General features: G+C 40.5%; 1 protein-coding gene and 1 long non-coding RNA gene across 2 annotated transcripts; one reads left to right on the top strand and one right to left on the bottom strand.

Annotated features, from left to right (window-relative positions):
• The first annotated feature begins 310 nt into the window (after window positions 1-310).
• Window positions 311-11,048, top strand: ankrd13a (ankyrin repeat domain 13A). The gene is made up of 15 exons (XM_088935776.1): window positions 311-630; window positions 1,423-1,558; window positions 3,074-3,198; window positions 3,730-3,775; window positions 4,541-4,684; window positions 4,864-5,053; window positions 5,575-5,641; window positions 5,879-5,960; window positions 6,434-6,495; window positions 6,587-6,717; window positions 7,119-7,276; window positions 7,898-8,032; window positions 8,465-8,634; window positions 9,054-9,106; window positions 9,193-11,048. Exons 1-15 carry the CDS (start codon window positions 538-540, stop codon window positions 9,389-9,391), a joined length of 1,791 nt encoding a protein of 596 aa, XP_088791902.1. The 5' UTR covers window positions 311-537; the 3' UTR covers window positions 9,392-11,048.
• A 2,433-nt stretch (window positions 11,049-13,481) lies between these two features.
• Window positions 13,482-17,889, bottom strand: LOC148819023 (uncharacterized). The gene is made up of 2 exons (XR_016094346.1): window positions 17,719-17,889; window positions 13,482-15,691 (listed from the first exon to the last, which is right to left on the bottom strand). It is a non-coding gene; the product is annotated as an uncharacterized LOC148819023 (long non-coding RNA).
• Window positions 17,890-23,753: the final 5,864 nt, after the last annotated feature.

Below are 23,753 nucleotides of genomic sequence, written 5' to 3'. Positions count from 1 at the left end.
TGAAATCTAAAACAAATATTTCAAAGCATTAAATAAATGCAACATTGTGAAATGTATTAGGTTACTGTTGAATTAATTTTAACAATTCAATGTGATATTTTAGGCACCTGTTAATTCTTTGAGTGATAACTCCCCCTGAGTGAAAATGGTAGTGCCTTTGTTTTGGAACTAATCATTTTATACACATATGCGTTTTTATCTTCTTAATAAAAATAGTAAAATGATTTTTAGAATGGCTTCCAAAAACAACAAACTAACAATGTTATAGTGAAATAACTTCTAAGAATTGTATTGAACACGAAGTTTTTTCATTGCGGACACCCCTACGTAGATCATAATAGTCCTTACCAGTCACTTCCTTGTTTTTCAAAAGTTTTATTTTGAAAAGTTAGCGTCGTATAAGTTGTATTTTTGTGATTTAATGCACGCATCCAGCCTTGGCTAGCGGAGACGGCCTTTGTCTTCTCTCACGTTTCCTCGGGATAGGACATCAGCGTATTGTTTCATGCCAGTTCTGCGAAAACTCAGCTTTACGGAATGACCGCCACCGAAGACTTCAGGGTGAAGTTTCCACTCCATTCTTTAGTCTGGGAAAATGACTATAGAAAATTGGAAAAAGAGATCACGAAGGTACGTACATAGCACTGTGGAGTGTTTATTTTAATGACCGCAAGTGTGCACTGACTTGGGTGAGATGATCGCATTTCCTCGCTACTAACTCAGCACGCTTACTTTTGCTACTTCAATTGCAATCCCTTTGTACTTAGTTTTAGCCTTGCAAATAAATCGATTTCCTCGTCATTTGAACACTGTGGGTTTTAGCAGCAGCCTAGACCAAAATGTGCGCCTGATGTGTACTGCGCGGTTCTTTCTGAGAGAAGAGTCCATGTGTGTCCTTCCGAGATCACCTTGGCTTGATGGATGTAACATTGCTTGACGACTTTTCTATTTATTGAAGCCGAGAGATACTGTACGCAGTGATCTCAGTTTTGAATCTGTAATATTCCCACACACAGTTTGGCCGTTTGGGGGAACTGTAGCGTATACGGGCTGTTGTGAAAAAGTAAGTTCAATTGTTATTTTTTATGATGATTCCTCTAGTTCGGCAGGGTGAGTAGTTGTAGTATTAGATTCTCGCCTGAAAGTGAAACGAATGTGTGTGATCTGTCAGGTTTATTTCACTGAATAATATTCATGCATTAATTATTAGTGATGTATAAATATGTTTTTTACAAAACAATGTATGTGTCTAAATCTTGCGGTTTTGCAGAAACGTTGTGGATGGCTATTTCCTCCTCTGCAGTGCCTCCTATCTCGCAACACTGGGTTAGAATTTATTGTGAGATTGTGTGCTCAGAGGAGCAAGGGGGGGAACTTTTTTTTAATAAGTTTATAGAAGTAATTGACTTTAATTTCTTGTAGCACAATATCGAGGAGCCTGACCCTCGTGGCCGTACACCCTTGCATCTCGCAGTGTCTTTGGGGCATCTGGAGTCAGTGAGAGTCCTTCTGAGGCATAATGCCGAAGTAACCAAAGAGAACGCTAAGGGTTGGACAGGTGAGAGAACCCCCGAGTTATTCTTAGAGCTCCGGAACACCTCTAGGTTTTAACAGGGGGTGTAGCTGGTGTGAACTTATACCATGTGATTGATTGTGGATTGGAAACCCATAAACATAATGGGACACTCCTGATATTTGATCTTCAAATAAATTGCACGCTCTCCTTCAATCATAGTTTTTTTTTTTCATGCTTGCAATGTGGTACAGGAAATCCCAGCAATAAATAAGTAGTCATTTGCATCAGTTGGTCTGAAAGGAATTGCTGACGTTACGCTTGCTATTAGCATCAGCCCCCACATATTGGCAGACACTTGCTGTAATTAATAGATCCAAGTGAGATGCAGACCAAACTAGGCTTTCCAATTGCTAAATTAAAAGAGCAGCTATAACAGCTACAACAATAACAATACACTGACATTTTCTGCAAACAAACACGCATCACAAAATATCTGTGGGTTTGCACATAGCGTGCAATTTAGCTGAAATTAAACACGAGGGCCTTTGTTTGAGGGTGTGGTTAGCATTGCTGCCTCACTGCTCTGGAGCCATGGCCTCAACTCAGACCTGGGGTGCTGTCTGTGTGGAGTTTGCATGCTCTTTCCGTGTTCACATGGGTGTTCACTGGGTGCTCAAAGACAGGCTGGCGGGTTGATTGGCTTCTGGGAGAACTGGCCCTGGCATGAATGTGTGCGCGTCTGTGCGGGCGCTGCAATGGACTGGTGTACCCGGCCTTGTGCCCGTTGCTGGCCAGCATGGGCTCCAGCTCCCCCACAACCCTGAATGGGAGGAAGCGGCTAGAAAATAAATAGGTGGATGGACCTCTGTAGGGGGATTGTCATCTGGGCATTTTAAGGTGCGAATTGACTGAATTCATTGAATTATTGCCAGCAGCTTTATCCCCCTGCAACTCACAGCTGGCAGCCCACTGGAGCTCAGCAGGTGTGAGCCTGGTCAGTACCTGGATGGGAGACTCCTGGGAAAGCTGAGGCTGCTGCTGGAAGAGGTGTTAGTGGGACCAGTAGGGTGTGTTCACCCTGCAGTCTGAGTGGGTCCTAATGCCGCAGTATAGCGTGCGGGACACTTTATTATAAAAAAAGGCGCCGTCCTTCAGAGGAGACGTGAAATTGAGATCCTGATTCCTCGTGATCATTAAAAATCCCAGCGTAAACCTGGTGTCCTGGCCAAATTTCCCCCTGGCCTTTACCAATCATGGCCTAATAATCCCCATTTCTGAACTGGCGTCATCACTCTGCTCTCCTCCCCACTGACAGCTGACATGCGGTGAGCGTTCTGGCGCACTATGGCTGCCTGATGCATCATCTAGGTGGGGGCTGCACATCAGTGGGGGGGGAGACCGCATTACCTGTAAAGCATTTTGAGCAGAGTGTCTAGAAAAGAGCTACATTAGCGTAAGGGTATTATAATTATGTGACTGAAGGTTTGTAAATGAGCTCAGTACTTACAGTCTGCGGTGCTCCTCTTGTGTCTGTGCGTGTCTGTGCCGTGCTGGCAGTGCTGCAGGAGGCGGTGAGCACTGGGGACCCAGAGATGGTGCAGCTAGTCCTGCAGAGGAGAGACTACCTCAAGGCCTCCACTGCCCTGGCAGGAGTCCCAGAGCTTCTGTGCAAGATCCACGAGGTGCGACACTCACGCTGCCCGTCACTTCATCAGCAGTGAACCACAGCTTAAAAAACCTCAGTGCTTCCTCATATAGTATATGCTGTTTCCCTGTCCTGTGGTACCTATCCATTAACTCTTCCCGAGATGCGGCCGAGTTTCATGCAGGGATATCTACTAATTAGACTTAGTTTAGCACTGTTATGAAAGGGGACATTTTTAGTGTTTTTCAGAATGTTATTGGTAATAAGGTACTGTCTGAAAGCAGCTGTACATTTTTCACAGCTGCTAAAAATCACTGCTCTGCTGTTACAGGGTTTTTCCATATATCGGCAGTTTTAATATCTTTTCTTTACTACCTGTGGGCTTTATAATGACCTGATAAATCAGGAATAAACGAAGAAGGAATGTCTATTCTTGGAATATTTTGTAATGACAGTATTGTTTAGGTAGTGCTTTCAGAAAATGTGTAGACTCCTGTAGGACCTATATGTTTAAAACTATGATATCCTGAACACTCTGTGACCAAGTAATGTGTTTTTTTATTTTTAGTCTCCTGATTTCTACATGGAAATGAAGTGGGAGTTTACGAGCTGGAGTAAGTTAATCACATTGCTAAAGCGCCAACATTGCCTTTGGGTATATTTAGGGCTCTTTTTGTATTTCTGTTAGGCTTGTTGAGAAAGAAAGATGCATCACAGTGGTGTTGTCAGCTCCTGGGTTCTGTATTCCTACAGAACCTGGAGTGCTACCTATGTAGAGTTTGCACACTCTTCACTGGCCCATTGGGTTTTCAGCAGGTGCTCCAATTTACTCTCACAGACCCAAGACATATTGACTAGATTAACTGACGTCTCTGCTCTTGGGGTGTACAGTATGTGTGTACCCTCCGATGTACTTGTGCGCTGTCTAGGGTATAGTCCGGCTCTACCTGTTCGTGCTGCGTTATGCTGGTTAGGACAAAACAGTCACTGAAAATTGATGGATGCTGTATACTTCCTGTTGAACTTTAATCTGCGATAAGTATTTGTTATCTATGAGCTAATTTTCTCTTTGAATAGCCGTAGACTGATGAGAATGTGAATATAGGAAAGCTTTGCACACATCTAAAGTGAATACCTCATGTTAGTAACTTAGTTAATAATGGTAACTTTGCAGTAGTCACAATCTTCAGTTTTCTCTTTCATCTTTTTTTGTCATTTCATTATTGTTTTATGATGCCGCAAAATAGATTTTTTTTATATGAATGCAAGCATGTTTTCCACCTACAGATAATCAGACCTTTGAAGTTTTGCAGGGGAAAATCCCTCTTTTCCAGTTTAATTTCTAGGCAGTGAGTTTTCTGTGACGCGTTCCCTTGCAGTCCCTCTTGTGTCCCGGATGTGTCCGAGTGATGTGTGCCGGATCTGGAAAAGCGGAGCCAACCTGCGTGTGGACGTCACGCTGCTCGGCTTTGAAAACATGACATGGATCAGGGGCCGGAGGAGCTACATTTTTCGGGGAGACGGTGAGTGTCCATCACACTCTGATCTGGAATGGCTGTCTTGAGGCATCTGTGATTGTCAGCTTATAAGAAACAATTTTGGTTCATTTTTAGTTTTCAGCTTGCTTGGCCTGTCATTTTTGTGCTGAAAAGGATGGAATTTTTCAGCATGCTACTGCGTGTCTCGCTTTGCGCTTCTGTAGATAACTGTGCAGAGCTGATGGAGGTGAATCATGACGAAGAGCTGGTGGACACGGAGCGTTTTGACATCTCCCGGGACATGGAGGAAGTCACTCTGGACTCCATGCAGCCAGCCGAGCAGGAAGTGGCGAAGCGCCTGACCACGCCTATTGTCAACACCTACCTGGACACTCGGCACATCGCCTTTGAAAGGCAGGGTTTTACAGGCTTGTGGGTAAAAGGGGGGGGGGGGTTCGATGTGGAAAGGTGAATAACGCTTTTCTCCTTGAAGGTTCTCTGTTCCTTTTGTTTTTAACTTGGGCAGTGCGTTTGGATTTTGCCAGTGCTCTAACAGTACGAGGAAACAGTCAGTTTAGTTGGCTAGAAAGCTGAAACTGGATTGTTGTGCTTTTTTTGTTTCTGAGCTAAGGGGAATTTGTGCTAGCAAGTGGCTAGCCCTGATAGAATGGAGCACTTTGGATCTAGTAGACGAAACTTGGAAGTAACTGTATGATCAGCTTTATGAGAAGCTATTGTGGTCTTGTAGTTGAAATTATAAGAAGATAGGAATAAGTATAGTTTAGCAGATTGAGTTATTGAGCAGAAACACAGTGTGAGCCTGTTTATGAATGGAATGAGAGCACAGCGTGATCAAACAGTCAGGACAGACTACGACATTATACAGGAAATAATGACAATAAAATAATGAAAATATTGAAAATGTCCTTTTATAGAAATAAGTCTGGAATCTGGGGGTGGAGGACCGACAAGACCGAAGTAATCAATGGGTTTGAGGCGAAGGTGAGTGGCTGTAACATTCAGATCAACGCCATACTGCAGTTTTATTTCAAGATGAAGTGCTGTAATTGCAGTCATATAGAGTTGGTAGACGTTTTTTGAGCTGCTGTGGCTACAGCATTTTGGAAATTTGTCAGTGCTTTACTGAAGTGTCATTTCCTTTGTTACTGGCTTACTAGCTGGAAAGGCCATCTACAAGAGCGCTTCAAGATAACTTTCCCCCCTTGTCTTCGCCTGCAGGTTTTCACAGTGAACAATGTCAATGTGGTGATTCGGACCAGGACGGAACACCTTACTGATGAGGAGAAAACTAGAATAAAGGGTAATCGCAGCAGTGTTTTGAAGGAAACATTGGGCTTTTGTTCTAGTACCTTTATAATATTCAAAGACTAAGAGAAGTTTAAAATTATGGTAGAAAATACAATCCCGTTCTTATCATGCTTGGTTCTATTATTAAAACAAGCACATGAGGTTTTGAAGTGTGAATAAAGTCATGCTTTACCCAGTGGTGTGTGTGGCTTTTGGTTTTGATTAATCATCTTTATAGTCTGTGAGCAAGTACATACTGCAGTTGTCTTTGCAGTAATAGCGCAATATGAATGCTGACTAACAATTAATGCCGTTCCCAGCATGCATGCTGTTCCATAGAATTTTTTTTCTTACTTTTTGCACAGATGGACCCAGTTACCTCTTGGTAATTAAAAGCAGGGAGTAGAGTTTGAAGTCTGTAAAAGACATTCTATAAAGTTACTTCAGAATTTAAAGTTTAATGGATTTTTTTCTCCCATTCTGTAGATGAAAGGAACATTTTGGAGTCTCTTCTAGGAACTGTAGAGCAACATTTCAGTGCACAAGGGGTAAGGAATCTGACTGAAACCAGCCAGTGTGGGTTTTTTTTTTAATGTCAGTTCTTTTGTGATGACTGGAATTCAATTTTGTTGCTTTAAGGACCTCACTATGGAGTTCGCAACAGCAAATAACCCCACTGCCATCACCCCTGAAGAGTACTTCAACCCAGACTTTGACCTCCAGGACAGAGATATAGGGCGGCCCATTGAGCTCACCATCCGAACTCAGAAGTATGACTCGCACAGTCAGTGCATTAGAGGAACACACACACGTACAGCTGACTCTGTTTCCTGTGATGGAAGACTATCTTCACATCATAGTGGTTACAGCTTTGACCAGAGAAATACGTCTGCCATGTATAGAAAAAAATACATGATTAGTAAATGCCTTAAGGTTATTTTGCTGTATAACGGCTTAAATAATGCTGTAAGAGATGTATCTATATTACACGTATTAGCCTAATAATTGTAGCACTTTGTGTGATACTGCACAGAAATTTTCAAGGTTGTCGATGTTTTAAAAAATGACGGCTTAAAGCAACAAAGCAGTAGAGAATAAAATCTAGGATCTAAGCTCAATGGCGGGCTTTTGATTAAAACCGTGATTTCCCCTCTCCTCCTTGGGATTGCAGGTTCAAAGCGAACCTGTGGATGAGTGAGGAGCACCCCCTCTCCCTTGTGGAGCAGGTGACACCCATCATCAACCTGATGGCCCGGACCAGCACACACTTTGCTAGGCTCAGGGACTTCATCACCCTGAAATTCCCCCCAGGGTTCCCAGTTAAGATAGGTACAGCAAACCCACCCACGTTCACAATGTAAACAGCACACAGCGGTTGCTTTTCTCTTATGTAGCAATTAATATACTAAGCCCTAAGAAATTAAGTTTTTATGCTTTTTTATAGGTCTCTTTAAAGCTGTTTTTATTGTAGTTTTCTGTAATATTTTCCATTTATGCATCTCAGCACTATTGATGTGACATTCTTTTAAGATCAGATCACTTTATTGGCCATATGCAATTTCTTGCATTAGGAATTTGTCTTTTCATGTACCCCAGCTTGCTCTCCATGAGACACACAGACAGGGAGAGAAGCTGGGGGTCAGAGCGCAGGGTCAGCCATTTCTACGGTGCCCCTGGAGCAGTTGGAGTTAGGGGCCTTGCTCAGGGGCCCAGTGGAGTAGGATTCCTCTGCCGGCCGCGGGATTTGAACCGGCAACCTTCCAGCCACAGGCGCAGATCCTGAGCCACAGAGCCACCGCTCCTTTTGGAAGTGGCCTTCTATATTCTTAATCCGAGGATATTCTATTGATAGTATGTGACAAACAGAGAAGGCGGTTATGCATGTGTTTGCTAATTTCCTCGTTTTCTCTATTTGTTCGCTCTTCCCTTCTGTGTGTGTTCCTCTCTCAGAAATCCCCCTGTTCCATGTCCTAAATGCTCGCATTACATTTGGAAACCTGAACAAGTGCAGTACAGGAGAGCCATTGGAGTCTTCATCTTCTGCTGCCTCCCCAGCACCTACTGAGGAAGACGCAAGCTCCCCGGGTAATGTCACTGACTACACACTTCCTGTAACAAGGCCATGCCGCTGTGGCACACCGTCTGTTTCAACACGTTGGCCAGTAAAATGAAACGCAAGGATTCTAATTAACCTCTGATGTCGATATGCATTTGGCTGAAATTCTGCTTGACCATTGCTGATCATAATGTGTGACTTTTTGAACGTATAATCATTTGGTGCCGTGCTTAGAATTGAATACACCATTTTTTTTACACCCCAAAAATAACAGCTTTAGGTGTAAACAGGTTGATTGCGCAATGAGAAAATGCTGGGACTGGACCTGACCTGCTGTAACCATGGGGCTATTTACTGCTGCTGTGTAATAGAGGAATGGATGCCGGAGCTGATTGGTAATGTCAGCAGGCTGTACCCTGGCTTTGTCCCTGCACTGATTGCTGTGTTGTTCTGCTTCCCAGGTCCTGCCTCTGCTCCATTCACAGTTTGCCCCTCAGTATTTGATGTGCCCGCACATTACTACAGGCGTGGAGGTAGCAGGGCGACGCCTGTCTCGAACCACGATGAGGAGCTGCTGCAGTTTGCCATCCAGCAGAGCCTGCTGGAGTCGAGCAGCGTAGGAACTGGGCAGGTCTGGCTGTAGTCGCTGCAGCAGGATGACCTGTTTGTAGATGTTTGCATTGAGTGCAGATGTATTTTGCAAATATGTGATATGAAGTCTTCTGCCCATTTTTTTTTCCATGATCGTTAATGCCGACACGAGTTATAAAAATTAATGAAGAATGACTTGTTCGTGCAAAATGACTATAAGAGGAACCGTGCATATAGGCTTGCCGCATTTAAACTTTCATTTGTTCCTTTTAGAAGGTGTTGTTATATTGTATTGTATTCCTAAGCGTCGTATAGCGACTTCAGTAATCTTGCACATGTTGAAATGAGCTGTTGCAGAAAGAGGCTTGAGTTAACGGTTCGATTCTAAAGAAATATTGAGAGAATTCTTCCTTCCTCATTGCAATCACCGAGTTACTTTTTTTCTGCTTGTTCTTGCAGGACGTGTCATGGGGCGACACTAACGGAGTGCTGTCTTCTGGGCAGAATCCTAGGTAAGGGGTCCGGAGGAATGCCGTCAGACCTGCTCCCTTGCAGGTGACCGTTCTCCTCCCCATCGTTCTTCGTGTCGCTGTTTCAGGGTAGTCCCCGAGGGTCTCCTGGTGGACGTGTCCGGTGCAGAGAGCCCCGTCAGTTCAGGATCCGCCAGCACTCCAGACTCGGACCTCAGGCTGGCCATGGAACTGTCTGCTCAGGAGCAGATAAAAGCGGAGAGGAGAAAAAAAGAGGAAGAGGAGGAGCTAGAACGGATCCTACAGCTTTCGCTCACAGAGAAGTAACAATGAAGAGAGAGAGAGACGCCCTCGCCTTCACCGCATCCCTGTCCAGACCCTGAAGAGGTATCCCCTACCCACAAGCCCCTTGTCTGCCACTACACAGCAGCTGCAACACAACCTTTACGGGGAAAAAAAGACGTTTTTTAAAAAAGTGAAATGTAGTGAAATGTTTTACATATTTTACTTCTTTATTGACACTTTGTAGACCCTTTGTTCTCAACCAGTTTTCTTTGTGGTCCATGAGCTGCTGTAATGTGTTATCTGCACATTGAGCTGGTTTTCTAAACAGCACTGGGCAAGTCAAGTTCAGACAAGGGAGTCGTGAATCCTGGGAATCGCGTGACATAGAGAACTGATACGAACAAAGGCTCTTTCGGTTAGGATGGGCAGATCGGCAGGTGGAACGCTCTAATGGGAGTGGCAGAGAGGCCAAGAGACCTCGCAATACAGGGGTGAGATCTTAGAATCAGGGAAAATTCATGTCTAAGATCAAGGATACCTCAGGGGTGTGCATTTTCATTTTTAGTCTGTCCTGTGGAGATCTAGCAAAAAAGATTGCTAAGCCAGAATTTGTGGAGTAGAATAAAAATCCAAAGCCAGACAGGACAGTGTCTAAACAGCTGCTGCCATTCCCAATCTAAATCAGGTTCATATGTATCATATTATAAACCGTTGCCTTCCAGAATGTCAGCCATGCACTTTTTTTATTTGTCAAGACAACGCCTTCCTTAAAAGGAAGGTGAGTGAACGCGTTGCGAGTGGCTTCACCAAGCAAATATGAGCAATGCCAGTATTGAAGTGCTACGTCACTGAAGTGATGCTTTCTTCCAAAGCTTTTAACACACCCTTGGAAACCAAGCTTAACAGTCCTCCTAGTGAGGATGGGCTAATTAGAAGACCTAATAGTTCACACTGCTGCTCTTCACAGATCATCACAGCAGGTATTAGTTTTTATATTTTAATTGTTGAAGGTGGTCATATCCACACACCATTAACATGCCAAAACATTTGATTACAAGGTATTTGGTGACTTTATTAATGATTGTCAAGGGAATTCTAGGATAGTAGCCAGTAGTCTGTTATAAAATGTAACATGAGATCAAATGAAATGTTTAGTATTTATGTTCATTGACCTCTAAAATCAGATTGGGCTCTGTGGTCCTTCACTGAAACTACAATGGCTAAATGCATTCGATATTTAACTAAGAGCAAATTTGCAGTGTGCTTCAGGCCTACAGAAGACTTTTGTATTTTTTCATTCACTTTTGATTAAGTACTTCACAATATTTTTCAACAACACAACAATACATCTTAATCACAAATGTAGTCTAATGCAAAGATGAGACATCAATGAACAGATACAAAAAAGCAGTACAGTGGACTTTGCACGGGCAAGCTGATAGTGTACAGTAATATTTATCAAAACTCTCTCTCCTGGGGGGCTGGTACTCTTTACTACAGAGATTCAAAACACCTCATGTGGAGTTCTTTGTGCATCAGCATTGCAAAGATGTTTTTTTTACATTATATGCAGCATTACATTAGCTACAGAGCTCACTTTTAAATGATTCTAATTTGTATCAGAATGTTAAAATATTTTAGGTTAATGCCAGTTTTTCATTCATGTTTCATTTTCTTAAATAAAAGCACTTTATGGCCACTTTTTGCACTTCATTTATTTCAACTTTTCATTGTGTAGTAATGGATAGGTATATGTTTAAAAAAATGATTTTGTTGTATTTTATGCATTGTGAAAATGGGCAATTCTTTGTGCAATTTACTGTATGTGTGTGGTAGCAACACATTTTGCATACAGAGAGTTGGGGTTAAAATTGGGGTACAATTAGGGAGGGATCTCTTTAGTATCTCCGTAAGGTAAGGATTATGGATATTGCCGCTGTATTTACTCTTGTAACCATCCTTGGGATTTTAGTGAGTCCCAGGGCTTATTATGGAAATGCTGTAGTTGAAGAATGGTTTGGATTTTTATGGAACTTTTCAGGTTAAACAGAGGGGGGCAGTGTTCTCTTAAATTCCAGTTCATCACATGCCTTTCTTTTTATATCGGATTCCACAAATCCATAAAATTGTAATTCAGCCTCAAGATTTACCTTTAACTAATTTCTTTAATATCCCTATACACCTGAAACAATGAAATAAGATTTTACGATTATGAAAGATTTAAAAACAGTTTGGTGTCATCCATGCCACTGTCTCCTGGTAAATTTCCTTCTGGTTCACAAACATTTTCTCTGTGTTAAATTTTAGATTTACAGCAGAGTGCTGTACAATACAGATAAAGCATTGATATTAATTTTGTTTCATCTACTAAACATAGCTCCTACCAACTTTAATTTCAACATCTGTGTTGTGTATACTGTACAGATTAGAGATTCTTAACTGTTAAGTCATTCAACTTGGAATATTACATTGACTATACACAGGCACTTTATGTTATGTTGGGAGTTTTCACTGTAAAATTGTAATCCAATTTTAAAAGATAAGCAGTCCATGCACTGCAAAACCAGATCTGAACAGGACTATTGAGGGCTTTATTTATATGTAAACTGATTTTTTTTTACTGGTATTGTAATATTTTAGAGCAACTAGAAATTATGTTCTTTGGGGTTTGTGGTATTTCCATATAATTTAAAATTCTTAGTCTTAAGTGAATCATTTTCACTAATTGGACACAACTCCTCCTACAAATTAATAGTCAATATTAAAATTAAAGTCTTTCATTTCATTTATTGTAGTTAACCATAAAAAATTGTACAATTTAGGGTGTGTTTTTTTGTCAAAAGGTATTGCAAAATAATTTCAGATACAGGTCAATCCATATTGCTTATTCAATCTGACATTTTAATATTAAGGTAAATACAATTTACAGGGTTTTTGTAGTTGAATGTTTTTAACAGTAGTGTTGGCAGCTCACGTAGCTTCAGGTGTTATTGACAGTTTCTAATCTCACAAGACATTTGAATGACATTTGCTGGTGTCTTTCTAGTCTAAAGCTGTAATTCTTAATTTCTGAAGTGTGTTTGAGAAGCATTGTAACCCCTTTCAACTGATTACATTTATACTTTAAACAACCCTTTGAGGGGGATACTTCAGGCATTGGCTAACATCTGTAAGAGCTAGCTGTATTATCAGCTTATTAAAATTGGACTATGCTGTGGAATTAGAGGAGCAAAATGGCAAAAGTAAACCGAATGAAAGTATGGTACAGACTAAATAAAACATCAACTTTTAAAATGACTGTGCCATTTTAAACACCCCTTAATAACACAAATTGGCTTGAATATTTTTAGTTTTAGCATTTTCAGTGTTAGATGGCATTACACTATATTACATTTTGTGCACTGTCATACAAAAATACTGTCCTGATCCAACTTCAGAATGATTGACACTTCTGAACGGCGTAACTAAATCCATCTTATTTTTCTCTACTAATTCTTCATTTGGATTTGTTCCTGTAAAAGCAGAACGCTCAAATTACCGAGGTCAAGCAGAGAGGGTTCTTGTGCACAGCTATGTTAGTTCTGGAGTATAGCTGGTGGGATGAAATTATAAACAGGACATTATCTTTTCAGTGTAAAAATATTCAACGCAAAACAAATAGCAGTGTAAGGAAATGAATGGAAGAGAACATAATCTATGCAAGAAATACAGAGAAGAAAGAAATACATAAATAAAACCTTTGGAAAGACACTTCAGTTGCACAGAGGGGTGTGTGTTTGTCCCAGGCACTCTGTTTCCATGGCTCTGGTTTAAAGACTTTATTTGGCCTCTTTTTTTCTTCATTGAAAATATCACTGGTGAAAGATGATTGATGAATCATCAATGCAAAACAGAATACAGCTTGTACAACATATATGGTAAACACACAACTACCAGCATTATCATGAGCAACAGACTAAAACGACTATACTCTCACTATCATGAATGCTACATATGCAAACATTTATACTGTATTATATTAAGTGTCATCTGCCTATGAGGTTGGAGTTTGCTACACCCTATCTGTGGTGGGATACTGGAAGGAGGTGTTCCAATAATTGTGGTTGAAGGTCACAAACACCACATCAGATCATTTAATTGAAGCAAAGTTTTTAATTGTTTCATTTTACTGTCATCTAGTGTTTAAATTCCATCATGGAAGTATATCCCATACACTGAGCTTAATGGTTACATTTAAAAACAAAGACAGAAATGTTTTTTTTTTAGGCTCATCTTGTGGGACCTCCTGCCTTTTAGAATCCAGCACAATACTGCTTGTGCCTTATTTACCGTGTCAATATTCATTCCATACCACCCCGCAAAGGAAGTGAAATGAAACCGCAGTAATATGAGCAAGTTATTAAAGGGCCGTGAATTTCTTTTCACATTGCAGAAGTTTGACATCATGTCCATTCTGTGGGATGACAATGCTCAGAAGCATGTCATAGTAACATGTCAGAATAAATAAGGACAAACCAAACAACATTGCTGGTTAAAATAATGCACATAAAAATCTAAAAGTCACATCTAACAAAAGTGCAGTTCAAACAGCACTAATCAAGTATCAGCTTTTATGCACAAAATGATGAGATGAAATGAAAATTTAAAACAAAGAAGGTCCCATTAACCAGTAATCACAGTAGGCTGTTACAGTACATCCAGTAAGTTCCAGTAGTGCATTACTACATAATATACACAAATAAAACAATCAAAAAAGTCCTTTGTGATGGTCATGTGCATATAAATAATGATGAAAATGTAATTCTCCTTACAATAAAAATCAACCATCTGTAGATTTCTGTAAAAACATAAATAAAACCAGAAAATGTAGATATTGCTACATTCTTCTTAAAATTGTCAGCTTTTCAAAAGTATGGCATACCTAAGCTGCTCATATACTGTAAACACATGCCTTACAAATAATTGGCCAGGATTGTCTTTTAGACCAGTGGTTCCAAACCCTGGTCCTGGAGGAACACCGCCCATTCTGTTTTCTGTGTCAGCTAGGTTCTTAATCACAGGATAATGGATTTAAGCTTTTTGTCACAAATTTGCTTTTAGCTCTTAAAAAGTCAAATGGAATTTGTAAGCAGCTCTGTACTTATTTCTGAGTTTCAGAAGTGCTCTCATGCAGGTGTGCTGCCTGACTACACCAAATGGTCTGCAGAAGGAAACAAACACTGGGCGTTTCTGTTCAGTTTCAGTGTTACTCCCACTGTGGGTGTGTCTGTTAGAGTGACATCTCCAATGTGGGCGTGTCTGATTGTGCTACATCCACTGTAGGCATGTCTGAGACAGTGACATCTCCAATGTGTCTGTTACTCCCACTGTGGGTGTGTCTATTACAGTGACATCTCCAATATAGGCACGTCTCACTGTGTTATTCCCACTGTGGGCATGAAATGAGACAGTGACATCTCCAATGTGGGCATGTTTTATAGTGTCATTGCCACAGGTGTTTGTTCATTGTAAATTAATCAACTAGTATGAGCTGGTTGCTCTAGTTCTAGCTATAACTACAAGTTGAGGAAAGGCTGCGTTCTGTGTTCTGAAGTTGTAGAACTATTCCTGAAGTAGGGCTTTTTTGACACTCATGACTTACAGAAGAAACAAGCTAAAAGTCTAAACAAGAAAACACATAAATTAAGTCGTCAATTAGCACTGAGGATTTAGATCTCAGATATGTATATAAAAAAACATCAGGACTAGCGTTTGGAACCACTGTTTTGGATAAACCCATGGATTCCTTCATCGAATGGAATCATACTTGAAAAAGAAGAATCCTGCGAAGAAGGACACTAAGAAAGATCCAAATTGATTCACAAAAGCGTGCAAATCCAATTTACGCAAATGCAGAAAAAATAATATTCAGTGCAATGGGATATGCATTTTCCAAGCATAAAAATAATACTTTCCAAGGCCCTCCAATACTGAACAGGATTTTTTGGGGGGTAGAAACACAAGGTAAAGGGGCTTCACAAAGAAACATAATGACTGGCTCTGGAGTAAGGCCATAGAATGAATTACAGTAAGGGTAAGCACGCACATCTGCAGGTAACACATACCCGACAGACTGCTTTGAAAGGCTGAAGCTTGCAGGTCAAGACTAACTTGCGGTGCACTGTCATTATAAGGCTAGCTCATGTGCAGAGATGCCCACAGCCTGGCACTATGGTGGCACTGCCATTCTTCAACGAGTCCCAGCTCTGGACAGCGGCTATCGGCGGTGCAGAGGTCTGTACACGCAGACTGCCATCAGCACCATGATCACCAGCAGGACGCTGAGCACACTCAGCAGCAGAGCTGTGGGAATCAAAGGGAGAGACGTGATGCTTTAGGAAACAATTTGCCACATGTTCAGATCTCAGTGGACAATGCAAAAAAGAAAGGACACTAATAATAATAATAATAATTCCTTACACTTATATAGAGCTTTTCTGGACACTCCACTCAAAACACTTTACAGGTAATGGGTATCCCCTCCACCACCACCAGTGTGCAGCCCCACCTGGATTATGCGACAGCAGCCATAGTGCGCCAGAACGCTCACCACACATTAGCTGTCAGTGGGGAGGAGAGCAGAGTAATAAAGCCAATTCATAGATGGGGATTATTAGGAGGCCATGACTGGTAAGGGCCAATGGGAAATTTGGCCATGACGCCAGGGTAACACCCCTACTCTTTTCAAGACACAGCCTGGGATTTTTAATGACCACAGAGAGTCAGGACCTCAGTTTTACATCTCATCTGAAGTACGGCGCCTGTTTACAGTATAGTGTCCCCGTCACTATACTGAGGCATTAGGACCCACACAAACCGCAGTCCCCACTAACACCTCTTCCAGCAGCAACCTAAGTTTTTCCCAGGAGGTCTCCCATCCAGGTACTGACCAGGCTCACTCCTGCTGAGTAGGTAACCAGTTGTGAGTTGCAGGGTGTGATATGGCTGCTTTGTTTTATAACCTCCCCACACCACTTCCAAAGGCCATTTCCATATTAATGCTAAAAATGAAATTGTAAGTTAAAAAGATGAAACAGAAACCACCCCCAATTCTTCTTTATTTCTTAAAAAGGAAATAGTGCACATGACAAGCACTACTAATCTCAGTAACTGTGATCTAAACTACAATTAATTTTTTTAAGTGTTTATAGTGCCTAATGGAGACCAATTTATTGCCCAGCAATGTGATGAGCCTTTCTCAAGGCACACGCTGACGAAGACTATACTACGCGTTGGGGGACATGTGCTGGAAATATTTTAAGATGTTGGCCTACCCCTCTTGCTACACTGTCTCCAATACAAGCCTGTGAATGCTCTCAGATTACACATTTTTGTGTATCCTTTATGTGCAATGGATTAAATGAACACAATGTGCCCCTTGCTTCATCTCTTTTTTTTATCATTTTCTATAATTTTTCTCTTCCAGATAAACCACACCAGCTCAAGACTGACATTTTAATTGCCTGTCATTTTTCAGTCAGATGCAAACTACTTTCATGGCTCTTATCTGTGGAAGTGTCACAACTTTCAAAGGCACTGTAAGAAGGAAGGCTCAACTCAAAAAGGCATTTTTCTTTCAGTTTTGGTAAACAGGGCTGCATGTCTTTTTTTCTCAAGAATACACTTCTCTATGTGTATTTCACACACCTTCAGGCAAATTCCACAGCAGAATAACGCCCATATAGAGTGGGAGTTAGACAATAATAGCTGTCTAATGACTATTACAATCACATAACTATGCACGGCTTTTTTTCTATATACAAAGAGTTTAAATACTCCCAAGTAGTCTGCTTTTTTCACTTGAAATTTCTATATTTGATAAAATACGAGACGCATCGCAATGTAAAATCCTGGGTTCGGTGTAAGGTGGCAGGGATTCGTGACATCTCACAGTAACAACAGCATACAGCATCTCGGGCTTTGGTTTCCAGACTCGGCAAAGCATCTAAAAATGTTTCGTTAAAAAAAAATGTTCGAGCTTTCCAAACCTTCACAGTACAAAATTTAACGGTGATGACACTTGCTATAGAGGATTAAATAACATAACATACACGCCTTCATACTTCAATAAGGTAAAGCTTTAATTGTAACATAGGTTGGTCCCCCCCTTTGCATAAATACTACATTTCAAGCCTGGTAAAATAGGTGATCGACGACTGTGATTCTTCTCCCTCATTCACCTCACCCTGCCACACCACTTCCACCTAACCATGACTACAGCATCATTTTCGCATGAAAGGCAGGCCTCCCTTTAAACTCAGGCTTCAAACCGCCTTTGTTTGTTTTTTTTTTTGGTTTGCAACTGCAGTTTCGTTTTGCTAAGTCCTTACCCAGGTTCTGATGCTGCAATACCGCAAACGGGCGATCCTGCAGCTTAGTTTCGCCAAATTGGCCTGCCGCCAAAGAAAAAAGAGAAATTAAAGACAGAAGAAAGTGAGGGTGGCAGGAACTCATGGCTGTAAACATTAGACGCAGCAATGACTGACTGCAGAAGGGCTCCGTTTGTAAATAGTACCCCCTGGGTCTTAAAGCCTCCGACATCACAGACTCTGGCAGGCCGAGTTTCTTGTTAACTAATACAACTAAGTGACTAACTAAGTCAATTACAGTAAATAGTCGTACATTTACGTATTTGTCCTACAACACCGCTACAATGACAGTCTTGACTGCGCCGTATGTAATGTAGTACGACTACTGCTGTGTCCACAAGATTGTGCTTATCATGCAGAATTATTTTATTTCATCTTTGTAGCAACAATTTTTTTCAGGTGAAGAGGGGTATGCTTCGTTTTAGGTCGAACTAAAAACTTTCCTTCAGACAAGGCAATTTGTACGTGACGAAGAATTACAAAGAATTAAAGAGTGTACATGTATGTCCTCACTGCCTGAAACATAATGTTTCAACATCTCTTCTAGACCTGTTATTGTGATTTGGCAATGCATCCATCTGTAATTAGTATGTGTAAACAGTGAGATAAAATTATTTTTCTTTCTTTTATTTTCTTTAAACACGAGTGTCAGAATGAAAAACGACAAAGTTAAACAGATTTTTTTGCTCCCAGGTTGACTTTTCCACCCATGGCAGAACCGTGTTTGTGAAAATGATGTCCCAAAGACGGTTTGTGAAAACAGTGTGTCTCTAGTGGAGGACAATGCAGAGCTGAGAGGATAAAGAGGCTTGTGTTCCCTTGTCCTCACCCTCTCTCTCTCCAAATCCCAAGTCTTCTCAGAAACAGACCTTAGAACTGGAAGAGGCCCATAAATTTGATTAAGAAAGAGTATGTTTAGAATTAACATGTGTTTCTTTACATTGTTGCATGTTTTGTTTTGCAAACTAAACCATCATCTTTCAGGACACAACAATAAACCTTGACCTTTTACAATAATAAATCTACAATGTTAATTTTAAATGGAATGTGTACTTATTGAACCTTAAGGTCTATGCTTATGAGATGAAATGAAAAAAAAATATTAAGGGCTTCTTTGATTTCCTGTTAATCTTTTCCAAAAAACACACAAAGCCTCTGCTGACAGGATATTGGTGGCTTTCTCATAAAGCCACTCTGCTTCCGAGTGATGATATCTCCAATGTGGCAGTTCTCTGGGAAATGTGCCTTTTTATTGCATGTGTCCATCAGCAAGATAAAACAGCAAAAACTGTTCATTACTTTCCACCCAAGGCAAGATGGGAGAACTTCAATAACAGAGATGATTTATTAAGAGGTGATTATGATAAATAAAGGATATTATGTAAAAAAACAAGAGCAACGTTGGCTTTTGTAAGTGTTGTTGTGTTAATTAGTCATGTCACGGTAGAATAGTCTGAGCCAGTTCTACAGTTGTTACCACAAAAAGGGGTTGTTTTTTATAGGAAGTGGTAGGGGAGATCCTGCCTATGTTGAAGATGATCTAGGATCACCAAGGTTCCTGTGGGAACTTCACTTTTTTAGACATCTCTCCTGAAATTTGCATTGTTCCTTCTGTATTTCAAACATTGTGTAATGTTATGTTTCTTTGATGGGGTCAGCAGAGCATCTCCAAGGCAGTCATTCTCTTGACTGCCACCTGCTGATTGACAGACATATAGGTTTTTATTTACATACAGTAGGTTCAACCACACCTAGAGATACCAGTGCCAGTTAAATAGGCTATGATTGCAGAAATGTGTTCGAGATACCGCAAATATATATACCATCCTTGAATTTGCAAAGTCGAGGTGTGAACCTTTTTAGATCCCAGTTTTCAATTAGACCAAACCGTTGTTGTCTGATGACTTAACTCGTAAAAAGATAACAAATTGAAATATTGCTGCGCCATAAACTCCCAAAGGATAAGTGCAAATGTAAAATATTATCCACATGTAGTATCCAATAGACACTAGGCTGTGATCTTTTATGTAGTGATATGTTTTCATTCATTTCATAGAGAAAATGTTTTCTTTTTATTTTCTAATCATGACCCCCAGTTAAAACCCCAGTTAAGACTGATGCTATGAGTTGGGACTTGCATTCAAGGATTCAAGGAGCAACATACTGAAAGCAAAGCCAACAGCTCTCAGAGCAGCCTGTGCACCTGAACGTTTAAACAATAAGACTTTTAATTTGCATGCACTTTGGAAAAATCCAAGTTCCTTTTAGCAGGATTATTCTCTCCTCTGTTTCCTTCACTTTCGATAGTTTTGAGGTGACAAAGGCAAGTTTAATGCAAATTAATCTAAAGAAAGACTACTGTACCCAAGGATGGCTTCATAAAGATCTTCTGCATAAAACTAAGATATGATAAGAAAAGATAAGAAAGGTTTCAGCAGAAAAGAGGTCCACTTATGTTGTTTGTTAGTATCTGATTGATCCATGAATATTGTCTGGATGTTTTTGGTAGAAAGTCAGGGTATCAGCCTCAAAAACATGGCATGGGTAGCATGCTCCAGACTCCCACAACCTTTTGCATGAAGGAATTTCTGCTTGGGCTCTTCTTTGTCTGTTCCACTGTCATACCTGATGTGATTTATTGTGATGGCAAAACAATGAGTTGTTTTCTCCTGTTGGTGTAGGATATTCCTCAAAGTACTCTCCTAGTTGGATCATGTCCTTTTTTATATATAGTGTGTCTTTGTGGATGGCGGAGTGTCCACCCTACAGGACTTCATGACACTCCTCTGCTACACCCAGTTTGATTCTATTTCCAGTTGTGCTTTCTAAGGGTCCTTACAGCTCCAGTCCAGCCCTGTGGGTCTGGTGTGTGTCTCGCCCAGCGATTGGGATTGGAAATGAAATTCTCTGAATGGGCTTTGGAAGCTTCCTGATGGGGGTAGTCTGCTGACAGAGGATATAATTGTCCTTCTAAATCACATCAACAAAAGGAGTTAATTCTTAATGCAACTAGAGCACAGGCTCTGTGTGTGCCCTGGGGCTCCTGCCTGCTCACTCACTCAGTGGGGAGCACAGTTCCTCTGTGCAGGCATGTGCGGTTTGTGCTATATTGTGAAAGGGTTACACACTATTCCTCACAAGCCCTTACACACTCCAGCAGGTGAAAGGTGAATCACTGGGTGTTCTTGCAGAACCCAGTTCAAGACACCAGTGTTTGCTTGTGGAAGGATTCTTTCTGTCTTCCAAATTGCTAGATATGGAAAACTCTGAAGGATGAGCTGTGACTTGCATGTTTGTGAAAACACCAAATCCCACCTCATACGGGCTGTGTATAGAAAGTGTAGCTGTTTAATAAAGGGAACATTGCAGCTAAACATGCTGCTGTTAAACTTTCAGAACTGCAATCACAAGAGTAAGAACAACACTGTCACGTCATCTTCTTCCTCTTGTTTTCTTTGCTGCACAGAAAAGTCAGTTTTTACAGTGGTGAACTGTTCCTCTTTGATTCTTGTTAGTTTTGCCTTGTTACGTGGGGAGATTCTTTGTCTTCGCCTGTCAATAACCTGGACCACCTCTTGACAGTTTATGTAACAGACAGTACAGTATAAAACAATCATTCTAATAAGATCAAGGCCATGAACACAATGAATGTCCAGAGAGCCATTTTGTCTTTAATGTAATTATTCCTCTAGAATCTGACCTTTGCCTTCCCTGCTGTTCTATCTACACCAGATGTGTTCTGCTGATGTGTTGGTAAACCAACTACTATAAATAATTATATGAAATATAAAAATGCAATGGGTCACATTGAGATTCACAAGCAAATTGAGAAGCAAATGGCATCCTTGGTCTCATTGCGCTTTACTCCTACTTTTCTCATTGTACAACACTTTACCTGTGCAGATACACACAGATTCAGTATGACCTATTGAATCAGTGATACTGAGAAAATCACTCTCATGTGTTCTCTTTATAGTCCCACTCCCTCTACACCTCTGCTGCAGTCTCTTGAATAAAGCACTTTGATCTGTGCTCTTTACCACAGCAACACATGAATGCAGGACAATATTTTCTACCTCCTTTGTCCCAACTATATTATCAGACAAACCCTTTTGCTTTAACTTGCAAAACCAGGGTAACATCTCTAAAAGGGGGAGGGAGGGCTTCTCTTTAATAAAACATTTAATTAAAACATTTGACGATAGCAGCTCTTTTTGTTTTGCTCACAGCTTCAGAATTCTACAGCCCAATGCTAATCAACGTATTAATTAAAACGTCCACAAAAGAGGCCGACAAAGCTGAAAAAAGAAACAACAGCAAAAGGAAACTATAAAGCCATTCAAATACAAGAGAGAAAATCCATATTACTGTATTTTCAGGTTAACAATTAACCCTTAAATGTGTTGTAATTCATCTAACGCAGGTGAATATTGCTATTTGATTATACAGACTGTACCAGTATTTAAAAAGGTCGCCCACTCACTAAACCTGCACTTGTAATATTAACTGAAGTATTACATTTTTTACAATTTATGTAGGTTTCTACAGTTCAATCCAAAAATGCTTATATGTTTAAATGTTTATATAAGCCGCACTACTGCACAACTGTGTACCTTTTAATCGGCTTTATCATGCCTTTAGATCACATCACTTTCAATAACAGCTGATCCATTTCAGGGTGAAGGTGTCCCAGGGTCTATGACCCTGCTATGTCAGTCCTGGGCACAAGGCAGGATACACTCAGGACAGGACTCTAGTCCATCGCAGGGCGCACACACTCACACCAGGGTTAGTTTTTACACAAGCCAATTAACCAATTTTAAATTAGCCAATTTTTTTGTCTTGGGACTGTGGGAGAAAACAAGAACAGCAGGGGGAAACCCATGCAAGCACAGAGAGAAAACGCAAACCCCACACACCCTTGCTTTCCAGGAATCAAACCCAGGGCCCCATCACTGCAAGGTAGCCATCCTAACCACTGTGTGACTGTGACGCCCCCTTTCATATCAGCACTGTCAAATTTCAATGTCCAATTTGAAAGAATGATGGTATTCATAATTAGAGCAGGAATGATGTGATTTAATTTCAGCATGAAGCTATTGTTTCCACCCCATAGCTTCTACATTCATTGAGCAGACATTAGATAAAAAAATCAAGAAGTCTCACTTCAAAACTCTTTTATTAGGCAGATATAAGACAGAAACTTGCTATCTTTTAACAGCTTTCAAGTGTAATGACGATCTTTGTCTTCACAAGAAAAGTGACTTACTAGCATTCCAAAAGTGAAAAATAACTGGGGCAAAAAGTGACAAGGGAAACCACTTACACAAATATCTTTGGATTTTCAAAATTTGAAGGTAATTCTCATTTCTCCTCCGACTCTCCAAAGCTTAAGTCCTAGTTTGCTTCTATGCCACGGTCATTTTTTGGCTTAAAAAAGAAAATATAGTGATCTGTAGTGTTTAGTGTATGTAAATATTCTAATTTCAGAAACAATTCTATGTTTTAGCACTATAGCTGTGTTCAAATGTGAGAGTTCAAAGGCTTTTTCATGAAACAAGTAAAACAAACGTTTTGTCATAGCTAGCAAGTCATGTTCTAGACTCAAGATACCTGGAAAGGTGAACTTCAAAACAGTGAGAATAAGAAGCATTATTATAAACCAACAGAGTGAAGTTATAGCAGCTTTTCATTCCATCTGCTGACCTGTTCCTTGAGGTAATTGGAATAATTTGCATGTTGGCCAACATTGTTCGTTTGTTTTATAACAGTCACAAAAATATTTCTAGACACATCAACCATTCCATGTGTTATGCTATTGATTGTTTTATGTATTACAGCTATACATACTGTATGTGTAATTGCAGCTAATATTACTACAGTATTACCATTTATATATATATATATTTAACACCGATTACACACTGAACACACTTTGCAACATACAACATGAGACTAGGGAAGTGTTTAACTAGGTATGCCCAATAGGGCCACTA

This window comes from Atractosteus spatula, chromosome 17 (genome assembly GCF_055471065.1).
Source record: "Atractosteus spatula isolate fAtrSpa1 chromosome 17, fAtrSpa1.hap1, whole genome shotgun sequence".
NCBI lineage: Eukaryota > Metazoa > Chordata > Actinopteri > Semionotiformes > Lepisosteidae > Atractosteus > Atractosteus spatula.
Note: the sequence above shows the minus strand (reverse complement) of the source record. Positions and strands in the feature narration are given on the sequence as shown.

Coding starts and splice junctions, on each gene's coding strand:
- ankrd13a (XM_088935776.1), top strand. CDS start 538: ATGACCGCCACCGAAGACTTCAGGGTGAAGTTTCCACTCCATTCTTTA. Junction 3,776..4,540: donor GTGGGAGTTTACGAGCTGGA/GTAAGTTAATCA, acceptor GTTCCCTTGCAG/TCCCTCTTGTGTCCCGGATG. Junction 8,033..8,464: donor GGAAGACGCAAGCTCCCCGG/GTAATGTCACTG, acceptor TCTGCTTCCCAG/GTCCTGCCTCTGCTCCATTC.